General features: G+C 47.1%; 6 protein-coding genes across 6 annotated transcripts; 3 read left to right on the top strand and 3 right to left on the bottom strand.

Moving 5' to 3' along the window:
- Positions 1–10: 10 nt before the first annotated feature.
- Positions 11–1,241, bottom strand: BDV38DRAFT_244652 (uncharacterized protein). Its single transcript, XM_032054341.1, has one exon. The coding sequence runs from the start codon at positions 1,070–1,072 to the stop codon at positions 254–256; it is 819 nt and encodes a 272-aa protein (XP_031914501.1). The 5' UTR covers positions 1,073–1,241; the 3' UTR covers positions 11–253.
- Positions 1,242–1,529: 288 nt separating this feature from the next.
- BDV38DRAFT_244651 (putative Zn-dependent hydrolase/oxidoreductase family protein) lies at positions 1,530–3,385 on the bottom strand. Its single transcript, XM_032054340.1, has 4 exons — positions 3,026–3,385; positions 2,933–2,968; positions 2,228–2,866; positions 1,530–2,162 (listed from the first exon to the last, which is right to left on the bottom strand). Exons 1-4 carry the CDS (start codon positions 3,220–3,222, stop codon positions 1,784–1,786), a joined length of 1,251 nt encoding a protein of 416 aa, XP_031914500.1. The 5' UTR covers positions 3,223–3,385; the 3' UTR covers positions 1,530–1,783.
- A 293-nt stretch (positions 3,386–3,678) lies between these two features.
- Positions 3,679–5,884, top strand: BDV38DRAFT_244648 (bifunctional AAA family ATPase chaperone/translocase BCS1). Its single transcript, XM_032054339.1, has 2 exons — positions 3,679–3,861; positions 3,934–5,884. The coding sequence occupies exons 1-2, from the start codon at positions 3,709–3,711 to the stop codon at positions 5,296–5,298; spliced, it is 1,518 nt and encodes a 505-aa protein (XP_031914499.1). The 5' UTR covers positions 3,679–3,708; the 3' UTR covers positions 5,299–5,884.
- A 144-nt stretch (positions 5,885–6,028) lies between these two features.
- BDV38DRAFT_244646 (uncharacterized protein) lies at positions 6,029–7,013 on the top strand. Its single transcript, XM_032054338.1, has 2 exons — positions 6,029–6,369; positions 6,450–7,013. The coding sequence occupies exons 1-2, from the start codon at positions 6,057–6,059 to the stop codon at positions 6,812–6,814; spliced, it is 678 nt and encodes a 225-aa protein (XP_031914498.1). The 5' UTR covers positions 6,029–6,056; the 3' UTR covers positions 6,815–7,013.
- A 986-nt stretch (positions 7,014–7,999) lies between these two features.
- On the top strand, positions 8,000–9,976 carry BDV38DRAFT_282107 (uncharacterized protein; the record flags this gene model as incomplete). Its single annotated transcript, XM_032059724.1, has 2 exons — positions 8,000–8,730; positions 8,785–9,976. 2 exons carry the CDS (start codon positions 8,000–8,002, stop codon positions 9,974–9,976), a joined length of 1,923 nt encoding a protein of 640 aa, XP_031914497.1.
- A 1,469-nt stretch (positions 9,977–11,445) lies between these two features.
- Positions 11,446–11,935, bottom strand: BDV38DRAFT_244642 (uncharacterized protein). Its single transcript, XM_032054337.1, has 2 exons — positions 11,608–11,935; positions 11,446–11,490 (listed from the first exon to the last, which is right to left on the bottom strand). Exons 1-2 carry the CDS (start codon positions 11,757–11,759, stop codon positions 11,463–11,465), a joined length of 180 nt encoding a protein of 59 aa, XP_031914496.1. The 5' UTR covers positions 11,760–11,935; the 3' UTR covers positions 11,446–11,462.
- Positions 11,936–12,512: the final 577 nt, after the last annotated feature.

Here is a 12,512-nt window from a genome sequence, read left to right as displayed (position 1 = left end):
TCCCCTTCAGGCTTAGTCTACCTTTCTCCTGATTAAATCCACTCCTATCAAATCCAAACACTTTTATTGTATGTACTACTCGTACAACAGCCTAGACGACCTGAAATATCTGCACTTGCTTGCTTGTTTACGTGACATCCACATCATTGCTCCCTGGGGATGTGTCCAGCCATCCCGTAACTATCTCCTGTCATAACTCTGGTGATCATCGTTATCTCCGTAACAGTCTTGTTGAGTATGGCTCTGCCATGTATCAACTCGAAACAAAGGTTTCGCATGCTCGATTATGACCTTGGAAACTAGACTGTTTCTTGAACGCCTTGCTCATTCTGTGGATACTCTTTCGTACGCGGCCACGCATAGCGGAGATCATTGACGAGCCTCTCTGGCGAAACCGCCCATGCACATATGGGCCTTCATGAGGCGCTTCGATGTGTTCGACTGCGTGAACTACACATGCGCGGGCTTTTGTGCCTGTCAGATGTGATATGTATTTGCTGCGAGACTGTCGGTTGCCAGCATATCCGGCTTCAATATCCTCTTCCGTTGATGTTGAATGCTTCGAGAACAGATTGTTGCCCAGATTGAGGTGCGCACTCGAGCTGTGGGAATAAGGACCTGCCACCGCCATAGTGTCACGCTCCATATTCCTTATATCATCCATCTCACGCATGCTCTGCCACAGATACCAATCAGCTTGCTCCGAGCTTGAACTTGGCAAACCTCCGCGACCACTCTTCTCCCTGTCCTGGTTTGCTTCCATAGTGGCTATAGAATCTTTGTACCAAATCACCGGCGATGTTGCATGGTATGTCTTGTAGGATGGAGTGTTGCTTTTCTCTCTCTTTAATCTTTGCACGCGTTCAAGATGTAACTCGCGCATGTTTTCTTGCAAACGGAGCGGTAGCGCGGCCATAGCTACTTCGTCCAAACTGTAAAGGACCTCTTCTTCGCTCTCCGTAACGTAACCATCCTCTGGGCCCCTATATCGGTTCATTTCCCATGAGCTTCTCTCATGATAAAATGAAGAGGGATCCGGAATGAATGCTGTCGGATCGAAATAGCTTGACATCCTGATGTGTATTATTGTATTATCTCAATAATAAATTTACTGCCCTAGAGACACCAGGTTTCAAGCGCATGCGTTATTGAATGTGATTATAGATCTCGAGGAGCTGTGGCCTGAGTTTAGCCTGTGTTTGTTGTGGGTTGCGCAGCGCAACGCGTTTGCTCAAGGCTAATGACCTGATACAGATGTGCAACGTTAGGCTTCCTGTTTCCATGCTTTTTTTTTTTTTCTTTTTTCTTCTTATATTGTTATGTTAATTGCCTGCATCACTTACTAAGTCCAGCCCTGTCAATATACCGGGTAACTTTCTTGTTTTATGCAGGCTGTCAATCATGCAACATCACGCGCTCATCAGCAGGGGTCATAGGAGAAGTGCGTCCATAGTAAGAAAAACAAATCAAATTGTGTTGTCCATGCAAGCAACCTGCTCACTTTGCGACTTAGTCTCTCATATTTAAGATGCACCAGGTTCTATCAGTAGCGCCGCGCCAATTCACTCACTCTACTCCATAATTAGAACTTTTAGGCCAGCGCTTACAGTCTATCAGTATGCGCCGACCAGTTCAATGAATTTATAAAAGGAATCTCCATCATTGAAGCTTTAGTCAAATACCTTGTACATGGAACAGTGCTATATATAGATCACTTATATTTCCCGCAATTTTCCATGCCGTTTCAGACCCAGATTCACCAGTGTTTCAGTAGACCCTCAGATCAAAACTCTCGACTTTCTCCAATGTCACAAATATCGAAAACCCCATCCTCAGGAATTTCATGTTTTCTCAATGCCTCTCTCAACTTTCTAGGGGGCTCAAGGACATCTTCCTCTGTTAATACCCAAGTGCCCCAGTGCATACCCATGGCCTTTTTGCACTTGGTATCCTGGAATATCTGGACTGCATCATGAGGATCAGCATGTACAGGGCTCCAAACGAAGCGAGGACCGTAGGCTCCAATCGGTATCAATCCCAGGTCGAACGGTCCACGAAACTCGCCCGTCTGCTTGAAAGCAGGGCATACTGGAAAATCGTATTCCGGTGCGTGGTCATCAGCACCGTTAGGAAGCTCTGGCACACTTCTGTAGCCGGTATCTCTGCAATCGCATCATAGGTTAGCAGCAAAATCTAAGTGCTTCCAAGTAACCGTCTGCATACATACCCAGCAAAATAGACCTTGCGTCCGCCAGATTCAATATACCAGGAAGCCCACAATGTCTTTGCTCGGTCGAATACGCCTCTGTTGCTAGTATGTTGGCATGGTAGACATCCAACTCGCCCTTTTATATCTCCTGGGCTAGAACTGCCACTCCCAGCTGACTCCTTGACTTGGGTGCCAGTCGATTGGGACGGCGAGAGAACGATGTCACGTTCATCCCACCAGTCTAATTCAGTCACATTGTTGATTCCAGAGCTTTTGAACCACTCCTCATTGCCCAACGGGACAAAGAAATGGCAATTAGGGTGTCGCTCAGAAATCTCTTTAACAGTTGGGTAAGATAGATGGTCATAGTGATTATGAGAAATCACCACAGCGTCGATAATGGGTATGTCCTTGATTTGACACGGCATTTCAGTGTAACGCTTGGGGCCCAGCCAAGAAATTGGTGAGCAACGGTCCTCGAACACGGGGTCAAACAGTACTCGAAGACCGCTGGGGTATTCGACATAATAACAGGCATGACCCAGCCACGTCGCACGCAACCTAGGAGTTTCTCTACTAGGCAAGAACTCTGGTTTTTGGACAGGCACGGTTGGAGGCGTGGTGTCAGGACGGTTTGCTTTGCCATTTATTTGTCGCCTTAAGAAAACAAGCACACGTTAGGTTAGATATAGCCCCCCAGTACCAGTTTTACGTAGTACTCACAGAAAAAAGCGCTGAACAGCGGGGGTCTTGTAGGAACTATATCATCGATTAGCGTGTGGAAGCTTACAACGAGCATCGTCCTGCAATGCTTACTCCCACGGATTTGTGAAACCCCCTGAGACATGGTGTTTCTTCTCTTTGGCGTCCTCAGGGCCTGTTGAAGTTGATGGTACCGACAGGGTGAGAGCGTAAAGAACTGCCACGGTAGAGGAGCTCATGGTGCGTCTCTGGGCTGAGCTGTGAGAAGAATGCTGATGGAATCCAAAGATTCGCCGAAAGAAGTGTCGCATGACGGTTGATCAGGGCTTCCGGGGTCTCTTTTCAAATATAAAGTGTATTTAACTTAGCTCTGCTAGCGGAACCGGTAGCGATCTGCGACGAAATGTAGTATTCTGAATGCCGTCAGTAATCAGTTGTATCTGCAAGGCTAAAAGTTATACGCTAACAAGATAGGAGACTACGTAACTTTGTAGCTACCTAATGATTGACAGCTAAGTGCTTACCTAGCCTAATGTAGTCCACTGCCTCAACTTTTACTGGTCCCTATGAACATATAATCAAACCTCTAAGCCTCAACACTAACAGCGATGTTTCCATTAAGTCCGATATCTCCGCTTTACAGTATGGTCTGAAGCCGAGACTTTGCCTAATGGGGGTTGAATAATCGGCCCGTTGTGGTTCCGGGTCTCCGATACCATTCGGAACAATCACTTGATTGCCCGAAGAAAGTGTTCGATTGACTGCCAGTTCAAGTAATTAATTTTCCCTCGGTTGGCATGGATCCGAATGGACCACCAAGTACACAGGGGCTGCCTTCGCCTGGCGATTTAATCCTGCAGCAGAAGAAAGATGCTATCCAGGCGGCCGCGCAGCCCACCGGAGATGGTGGGCTTTTCGCCCAGCTATCTAGCAATCCTTTCTTCACAGCGGTAAGGCGGTTTGGACCACATTGTGATACGTATTCAAGGAACGGTTGGTCTAATGAGTTTTGGGACGATTAGGGCTTCGGTCTCGCCGGTTTGGGTGCTGGATTAAGTTTTGCTCAAAAAGGGATTCGACATGGCGCTGCACTCTTGCGAAGGCGCATGCTCGTGGATGTGGAAATCAGCGTAAAGGATGATTCATATCCCTGGTTTCTTCATTGGATGACGCTATATCAACGTTCGCAGCTCAATTCAGCTCAGTCGGCAGCCAGCAGGTCTGGCTTCATGGAATCCTTACTCCAGAAAATGACCCCCGGGATGCGCCACCTCTCGATCCAAACGCAAAAAGTCGAACACTCAAACGGTGCGATACATACACACTTTTCGTTAGTTCCCGGTCCAGGGAGACATGTCTTGCGTTACAAGAATGCGTTTATCTTTGTAAATCGGATGCGCGAGTCGAAGTCACTGGACCTTCAGACTGGTCGCCCGTGGGAGACGATTACCCTGACCACTCTCTATTCGCATCGCCATGTTTTTGAAGATCTCTTCAGAGAGGCTCACGCATATGCGGCTAAATCACATGAAGGCAAGACATCAATCTACAACAGCTGGGGTACTGAATGGAAGCTGTTTGGACAACCGCGACGGAAGCGTCCTTTGGAATCAGTCATTCTTGACGAGGGTGTCAAGGAACGGATTGTGGACGATGTTAAAGACTTTCTTTCTAGCGGAAAATGGTACCATGATCGTGGGATACCGTACCGACGGGGCTATCTACTCTACGGACCGCCAGGCACAGGAAAAAGCTCCTTTATCCAGGCTTTGGCAGGCGAACTAGACTACGATATTGCCATTCTCAACCTGAGTGAACGGGGATTGACAGATGATCGGTTGAATCATCTCCTCACCATTGTTCCTAACCGGACACTTGTTTTGCTGGAAGACGTAGATGCTGCCTTCTCCAATCGGCGGGTTCAGTCTGACGCTGATGGGTATCGCGGTGCTAACGTTACGTTCTCGGGTTTGCTGAATGCCATGGATGGAGTTGCAAGTGCTGAAGAACGTGTGATATTTCTCACGACGAATCATGTGGAGCGGCTAGACCCAGCTCTGGTTCGGCCTGGCCGGGTGGACTTGACAGTTCGTTTGGGCGAGGTCACTCGGTACCAGGTTGCATGTCTCTGGGATCGATTTTATAGTGAGTTGGATACAGATGGAAAGTATCGAAAGATCTTCCTCGACCGACTACACGAGCTTGGATTAATAGAAGACGAAAACGGCCGGGAGCCCGATCAACCGAAGGCGACAAGTGCGGCCGCCCTGCAGGGCTTATTCTTGTACAACAAAGGGAATATGGATGGCGCCATTGCGATGGCTGAGGCGCTCACATATTCGGTCCACGAAGAAGCCATGGAGCATGATCGTCCAAATGGCAACTAACTGTATATTATTTTAGACATCTTTTGCATACGGACCTCGAACATGCAGTGTACTTCTATGCGACATAAACAGTCATTTACATATAACCCACTTTAGTTGGTTTAAGGCAACGGTGCTATTACCTGAAAGTTGTGCATTACCCTTAGTACCATGCATTCCTGGATCATAATTGACATTTCGCTGGGCCCAATCCACCACCCTACCTTCTCTGAGCAGCTTTTATAAACTCTCTTAAGAGGGAATTGCTGGGTGATTGCAAATCCCAAGGGGAATATCTTCCTCGCAAAGTCACCCACCCATGTGGTCAAGCTGCCCATATTCCCGCCTACTATATCCCTCCTCCACGGCGATAAATCGGCCTTTCGGTACTACTATGCCTTTTTCAAGACATAGGTAGATTCTCAAGCTCAATTGACTCGGTGAGAATTCAATCTAGCAAATATATAACATGGGCTTTATTCAATGGGCTTTATGGCAGTGGGGCTCTTGATATTTTATACCCAGAGTTTGATCATTCGTTGGAAAATATTAGTTTTATACTATATATTAGCAGTGACACTTATTGCTTGAAATCAATACAAAAGAAGGCCCGTTTCAGTTCAGGTAGCAAATCCAAGTTGTAGGCATTTAGCGCTAGCGCGATACATTTGAGTCATCGCAACACTTTCGACCCGAACTTACGAGACCTCTGGCCTTTTTCCTATATTTCCTCCTGTGGAAATATCGACAAATCTAGCCTATGCAGTTCTAATCTAGTCATGTCGATCAATTGGTTCCGCACTCTGTCTCGGGGCCCATTCTTTGGATCCCTCCACCAATCCCACAGAACCTACCCAGTTAGCGCTGAATTTCTACGCTCATCGTCGTTCAACTTCGTCAATCCACGCCATAATGTTGTAGGCAACACGGACTGTGTGACACAAAAGCTCTTAGAATCAGATATCGCAAGATTTAGCGACGAAGAAGTGTTGTCTTTGTTTACTACCGGATTCTTTGGCGGATATGTCTTTGCTTGCGAAAGGTTGATCCTCAGAGCTGGGGGATGGAAATTATTCCCAGCCCAGTTTTCAAGTAAGCGTGCACTCTTCTACAACTCTCTTGTATCATAATTTGGATCTCAACATGACTTTGGTCACTCAAATATGTATTAGATTTTAAAGATGACCCGGCCGCAATGCCCATCTGGAACCACAAAGAGATCCCAAGCACCAAGCTCTTACCACTTGGCAGTCGCTTATTTGGCTCCTTCAAGTTGATAGACAAGCATATCTCAAAGGCTTTAGAGCTGGAGCCTAGCTACGTCGACTACGGATATGGCTCGGATCGCTCTGGATTCGCGGGATGTCACCGAGTTCAGGTCACTCGGTCGCCCCAGACCGAGATCAGGTTGCAGCAGTTCATATGTAATCCGACCAAGAACACCCCGTCGGCGGCAGGGTATCTTGAGAAGTTACACTTTGTTTATGCCAAGTTGTTGTTTGCTGACGGGATCCGGTCTGTCCTGACTGGGAAGTAGCATCATTTGTGTACTTTATTATGTGTATCCCTGGTGTTCACATTCTTAGATATCTTGATTACGGCGTTTGTATGATATTGATGATGGTCTTCTGGACTGCGACCATTAGACGGCTCACATACTCCTTCTGATAGACATTATCATTTTTGAGGTCTCAGATCTTTTGTTTCCAGGTTGAATAGAAACTCTACTCCGTTATGATGAACGTTTCAGAATGACAACACTAAACGACCATGTCTTGACGAATTAGATTGTAAACACGTGCACGCAGGGATGTTTTCATTTCAACAAAAGTAGCAATATAATATTTCTCATGGTAAATGAAAAGCGTGGGCGCATATCTCGTCCTAAAATGGACAAGCGAATAGTGCAAGGTTTACTTCGATCACTTCATCACATCCTTGCTCACAACCTTAACCGCTTTCCCTCCTATTCTCCATACGACACAGCCACCGTATCACAATTAACTAGAAACAATCAACCCCTATTTGTTTCTCTCAGGCGATAAACTTCAGGAAATACCACCAGTCATAGGGAGTGTTGAATACAAGGGCCAATCAGCTTTTGGCGGCTCACACCGTATCCCCCTGTTCCGACTTCTTCACACTACGTACAGCATAATACTAGCTGTTCATGGTTCTTGAGCGACAGGGTCGTCGCAAATCATGTCCCAGGGTTTAATCCCCGAAGCGCCGCGTTTGATGTCACACTGGTCTTTGCGCTCAAGGTTAAACCTATCAGCGGACCCGAGAGGTTGAGGTTAAGCGCCGGCCATGGCAATTCGGCAGTTATGCATAACAATGTCCATCTTTCACACTAGTGGGAACCTCTCATAGTTCAGATCCTTGACGCTGAGCTTAACTAGCTTTCGGCGTTATGCTACAGCCAGGGTTCTACTCCACGAGGGGAGGGGTATATGTCGCACTGGATCCCACGGAAGATGGCATTCTATACCTTCATGGTTCAATGTTTGGAACCTCTTTCGTTCTCAAGTCTCTTTTGACATTCCATTGGGCTTGGAGTATCGAGATCACTGGTGTTCTAATCAATCTTGTGCATCCTGGGGAACATTGAAGCGTCGTCATTGCGCATTGCATACTATCGACGAATGTTCTTATATAAGTTTCCCCACTTTTTAAACAGTCAAATCTACCCCCGTCTGACGATCATCTTTGGATCTACACAATGAGTCAATTCCAACTCTTTCCATCGCCTTCAAACACCAAGGCTCCAAAGAACCCCTTCCACCTAGAGAATCAAAGAGCTACACGCACACCACCTATAGGTCCCATCCCTCTGAATGATCTCAATGGGAAAGATGTCAGGACAGAGGCACTGCTTTTCCAAATCGTCGATGACGCGAAGAGCATTAAGGCCGCGAAGAAAGCGAAAACTCCTCGGTCAACGCCTGTATCAATACCAGAGACTGTACAGGAACTGAGGACGCCTGAGTCACTTTTCAGTCAGAGCCCCAAGAATAACACAGCAAATAAATGGGGTTCGCCGGCATATAAAGTCAGCAAGGCATCCCCGACGGGGAGCAGCAACAATCATATAGCTACCCAACTGGCCCAGAGAGCTTCCGAGGCCTCCAGCTCACCTGTCATTCCTATGAGGTCCATATTCCCTCAGTATAATCCGAATGTGTCTCTCAGCCAGCAACAATACTACCCCCAACTCTCAGCCAATACGCGAACACATAGGCCCAAGGAACTCTCCTTTACACCACCGCCAGAGATTGACCGTGCCCTTGGGCCCAAGACCGTCCCCGCGAGCGTAATGAACTTTCCAGCAGGTGTTCTTGACCAAGTTGAGATACAATACTCGTCGATTACCGAACTTACGAGCCTCTGGGAAGCAGCCAATGGCCAGCGCCCGCAAGACCTAGCAGGAAACTTCAATTTGCGTATGGCACGGTAAGTAAATACATATCTTCTTTTCCCGAAAACTAGTGCTAATGACTCAATCAGGACGGAAGCTGAAACATACACGTTTGGCGACCCCCAAGCGCCATTCTATAGGATGCAGACTTATTCAACCAAAGAACTATCCGTCACCAGGACCAATCCATCCAAACCGAATAGTAGCATTCCTATCATGATGCTAAAACTCGAAGATCGCCGCCGCGAACCCCCAAATGACGGACTTGTGTCCATCCTCTTCTCCCGTCTGGCTGCAATGCTGGCCCTTGACGAAGCGGAAGTGTTAGCTAGAAAGCATCACCTGGGTCCCTCAGAAGCTGCAGAAGCAGAAGGAAAAGCTCTGAAGCGAGCTGCAGCACAAGAATCTTGCAGACTTTCGTGGAACAATGCCAAACAGCTGTATGAGCTGCATCATCCATCACTGACCAAGCTCCCACCTCCAGCCCTTGTCGGTGCGGCAGGTGTCCCACTGTCTCCTGTGAGGTCAAAGTATTCTGGACTTCTCCACATCTCTGTTTCGACACCGTCGAAAGAATTAGGTTCTATACAACCTCCGACTATTCTCATGACTACTCCTATGTCGGCCAACGCGGTTGAAGGCGCCAACATGGCCGCCACGCCTCGGACGTCGACCCTCCCTTTGACCGAGTGTGATGAACCCCTAGCATCACTGGATATGGGCACGCTGACTCTCTCCATTTCTGCGGCTGCCATTATCGCCACGGTCCCTTCGTTGTATGCAATAGACTCCCTTGTCACTGCAATGCTGGCCGTTGCAGTCTCGGACGAGTCTACAAACACCGTCCTAAGAGACATGGAGCTCTACGACCCAACCAAGGAAGCATTATCCAAGCAAACATCTGCAGATAGCAACATAAAAAGCTTCGCCGAGCACGAAGATGCCCAAGAAGGCATCCAACTTATGTCGAAGATCAAACTCGCAAGATCGCAATCCACCGACTCTACCCAGAGAAAATGGTTCCAATTCTGGCGCTCACAAAGATCTGCAAAGCCAAAGACCAAGAAAATCATGGTCGAACAATTCGACCTAGAAAAGTATGGACGCTATGGCTACGGCTCCTCACGGGAAGGACAGAAGCTCCCGGGCGTGACGCGGGGATGCTTACGAATCCTCTTCTGGGGGCTGGATATTCTTGTGCGTGTACTTACCATGATGGTAAAGATAATCGCCTGGTTGCTGGTCAATATCACTCGATGTGTCACCAGTCCGAAAGCTTAATGATTAACGATCTAGACTATCCGTAAATGTCTGATGGCATTTGAATGGGACGGGACGACGAGAATGCTTACGATTGATTGCCTGGCGTATTGCTTATATTGTTTACACATATATACTTCTTTTATTTTTCTTTTCTTTTTCTTTTTTTGTAATGCTTTACAACATACCTTCACTTCATGTAAATGAATCATGATCATCCTCCGGCAATTCGGAAAAAAGCTCCCTCGTCTGAAGATAAAGATGATAGTACATACTTCGGCGAGATTGCGCCACATTCCATCGCTGTCCAGTCCAATCGTATAATGAGTTTACTCCCATTCTTAGAATTCTCTCACAGCTTTCATGTTAAATATCGGGATTTCTGAATCGTTAAACTTTCGGAAGAATGCGAACAACTGCTAGATATAGAACCCCCCCCTCACATTAACCATATCAATATCACGAACAACAGCAGGTCAACACCAAAAAAACCAACTCAAGAAGAATCTCATGACTAGCTAATTTATACATCGTACTAAACAGAACATGAGTCAAACATTCTAACAAGTACCAACACATCTCAAAAACACCATAGCACAGCAAACAAATCCACCATAGCAGAAAGATATCCCCTTTTTTTAAAAAAAAAAAAAAAAAAAAAAAAAAAAAAAAAAAAAAAAAAAAAAAAAAAAAAAAAAAAAAGGAAAAAAGAAAGGAAAAAAAAAAAACCCTCCAGCAACTCCAAAGCCAATAACCTTACCATACCCTAATCCAGTCCGATCCCCCGAATAAAAATAAACTCTCAACATTCCAACAAACATCATCGGCATGTCCACCACCCTCACTACCCACACGTTTCATACTGTAACAACAGTAACACCGTAACCGGGAGAACCATTAAACCATTCTCTCAGTTTCACTACCAGTGAAAAAAAAAAGTACCCCGTACTAACGGAGTACGACTACTTCCATCTTAAAACCGCGGGATCTGTAAGGTCACGCATACCGAACCGCACATCATCGAATCCTTTTGCCCTTGACAAGGGATACCTACCGACCCATTGAGAGGTGAAGTTCGGTACGTTACTCTGGAGAGGGGAGCGTGTTGCTAGGTGCTACGACCTGGACGTATAGTTGGTTGGTGGGGGGAGGGGGGTTGTTGAATGAAATATCTATGTAGCTTATGTATGTATGTGTCTGTGTGTAGTTGGGGGGAGATGGGGTATATATTAGGTGATTTCTACTGTGGAATTTCTGGTCTTGGTTTTCTTTTTTTTCTCTCTCTCTTTTCTTTGGTGTCTGTATTGATATAGATCATATGCCCTGGATTAAGGGAGTATATCTATACTTTGTTTCTTATTTCTTTATAATCTCATCTTAGGGTATCTTTTTTTGAGATTGTTGAATTCTGATATCTGTTGCAACGAAAGATGCGAGCTCCACACCTATTCATGGCTGCTCTTGCGGCCGAACTTGTGACGGCTGTTCCTCAGGGTCAGAGTCAGGGTCAGGGTCCTAGTAGTCCGCAATATAAGGTTCGTTGATACTATTACAATCCCAATCATGCACTTATATACAGATATATTCAATCTACCGCATACAATCCCGTCCCATCTAAAGAGCAAAGCAATTAACAAAAATGTGTCTAAAAGAACATAATGGCCCTCCCAACCCAAAGAATTGTCAATGGACCCATGCGAGCCAGCCACCCCATGATGCGCGTGGATGAAGCCAACAGCGACGATAACCAGCGCACACCAACTCCGACTCCCACAGACGCACCCAAAGTGATTACCGAGTTCATCACAGAAACAAGCACCACCTGTAACTGCAAGACGGACTCGGCGTCGGCGTCGGCATCTGCGCCGGCAGGACATGTTCCGGTAAGCAGCCAGGCTTACAATGGGGGTGGTGGTAGTTCTTCGGCGTTTGGGGTGAATGAGCATGTTGTGTCTAGTACTTGGGTGGTGCGGACGCCTGTGGTTATGTCCAGTGAGATTGTCAAGGCTACGCCTTTGGCTGGATCTGATTGGGGAGTGTCTGATGCTGCTTCTAGTGCCAAAGTGCCTGCGGCGGAATCTAGTGCGGGAGTGTTTCGTCCGACATCTAGTGAGAATGTGAGGGCTACCCCTTCGGCTGAGTCTAGTGTCCGAGTGTTTGGGCCGGCATCTAGTGCCAATACTGGAGTTACGCCTGTCGCTGCGTCTAGCGAGGGTGCCTTCGGCCCTGCTTCTAGCGAGAATATCAACGCACACGCAACGCCTGTGGCTTGGTCTAGTAAGGCTACCTTTAGTCCTGCGTCTAGCGAGGCTGCGAAGACTACTCCTTCAGCTGTTACTAGCGTCCGCGTGTTTGGGCCGGTGTCTAGTGCCAATACTGGAGTTACGCCTGTCGCTGCGTCTAGCGAGGGTGCCTTCGGCCCTGGTTCTAGCAAGAATATCAACACACACACAACGCCTGTGGCTTGGTCTAGTAAGGCTACCATTGGCCATGGTTCTAGCGAGAATGTCAACGCACACGCAACGCCTGTGGTTTGGTCTAGTAAGGCTACCTTTGG

The sequence above is a fragment of the Aspergillus pseudotamarii genome (genome assembly GCF_009193445.1).
Source record: "Aspergillus pseudotamarii strain CBS 117625 unplaced genomic scaffold BDV38scaffold_21, whole genome shotgun sequence".
NCBI lineage: Eukaryota > Fungi > Ascomycota > Eurotiomycetes > Eurotiales > Aspergillaceae > Aspergillus > Aspergillus pseudotamarii.
The sequence above is the reverse complement of the archived record's forward strand: the minus strand, read 5'-3'. Positions and strand labels throughout refer to the sequence as shown.

What these genes read in the sequence shown, in the direction of transcription:
- BDV38DRAFT_244652 (XM_032054341.1), bottom strand. Translation starts at nt 1,072, where the DNA reads ATGTCAAGCTATTTCGATCCGACAGCATTCATTCCGGATCCCTCTTCA.
- BDV38DRAFT_244651 (XM_032054340.1), bottom strand. Translation starts at nt 3,222, where the DNA reads ATGCGACACTTCTTTCGGCGAATCTTTGGATTCCATCAGCATTCTTCT. An exon ending in GGTTTCACAAATCCGTGGGA is followed by an intron (nt 2,969 to 3,025) that starts GTAAGCATTGCA and finishes TCGATGATATAG; the next exon opens with TTCCTACAAGACCCCCGCTG. An exon ending in GCTGTTCAGCGCTTTTTTCT is followed by an intron (nt 2,867 to 2,932) that starts GTGAGTACTACG and finishes TGTTTTCTTAAG; the next exon opens with GCGACAAATAAATGGCAAAG.
- BDV38DRAFT_244648 (XM_032054339.1), top strand. Translation starts at nt 3,709, where the DNA reads ATGGATCCGAATGGACCACCAAGTACACAGGGGCTGCCTTCGCCTGGC. An exon ending in GCAATCCTTTCTTCACAGCG is followed by an intron (nt 3,862 to 3,933) that starts GTAAGGCGGTTT and finishes TGGGACGATTAG; the next exon opens with GGCTTCGGTCTCGCCGGTTT.
- BDV38DRAFT_244646 (XM_032054338.1), top strand. Translation starts at nt 6,057, where the DNA reads ATGTCGATCAATTGGTTCCGCACTCTGTCTCGGGGCCCATTCTTTGGA. An exon ending in ATTCCCAGCCCAGTTTTCAA is followed by an intron (nt 6,370 to 6,449) that starts GTAAGCGTGCAC and finishes AATATGTATTAG; the next exon opens with ATTTTAAAGATGACCCGGCC.
- BDV38DRAFT_244642 (XM_032054337.1), bottom strand. Translation starts at nt 11,759, where the DNA reads ATGAACTCGGTAATCACTTTGGGTGCGTCTGTGGGAGTCGGAGTTGGT. An exon ending in GTTGGGAGGGCCATTATGTT is followed by an intron (nt 11,491 to 11,607) that starts CTTTTAGACACA and finishes GTATCAACGAAC; the next exon opens with CTTATATTGCGGACTACTAG.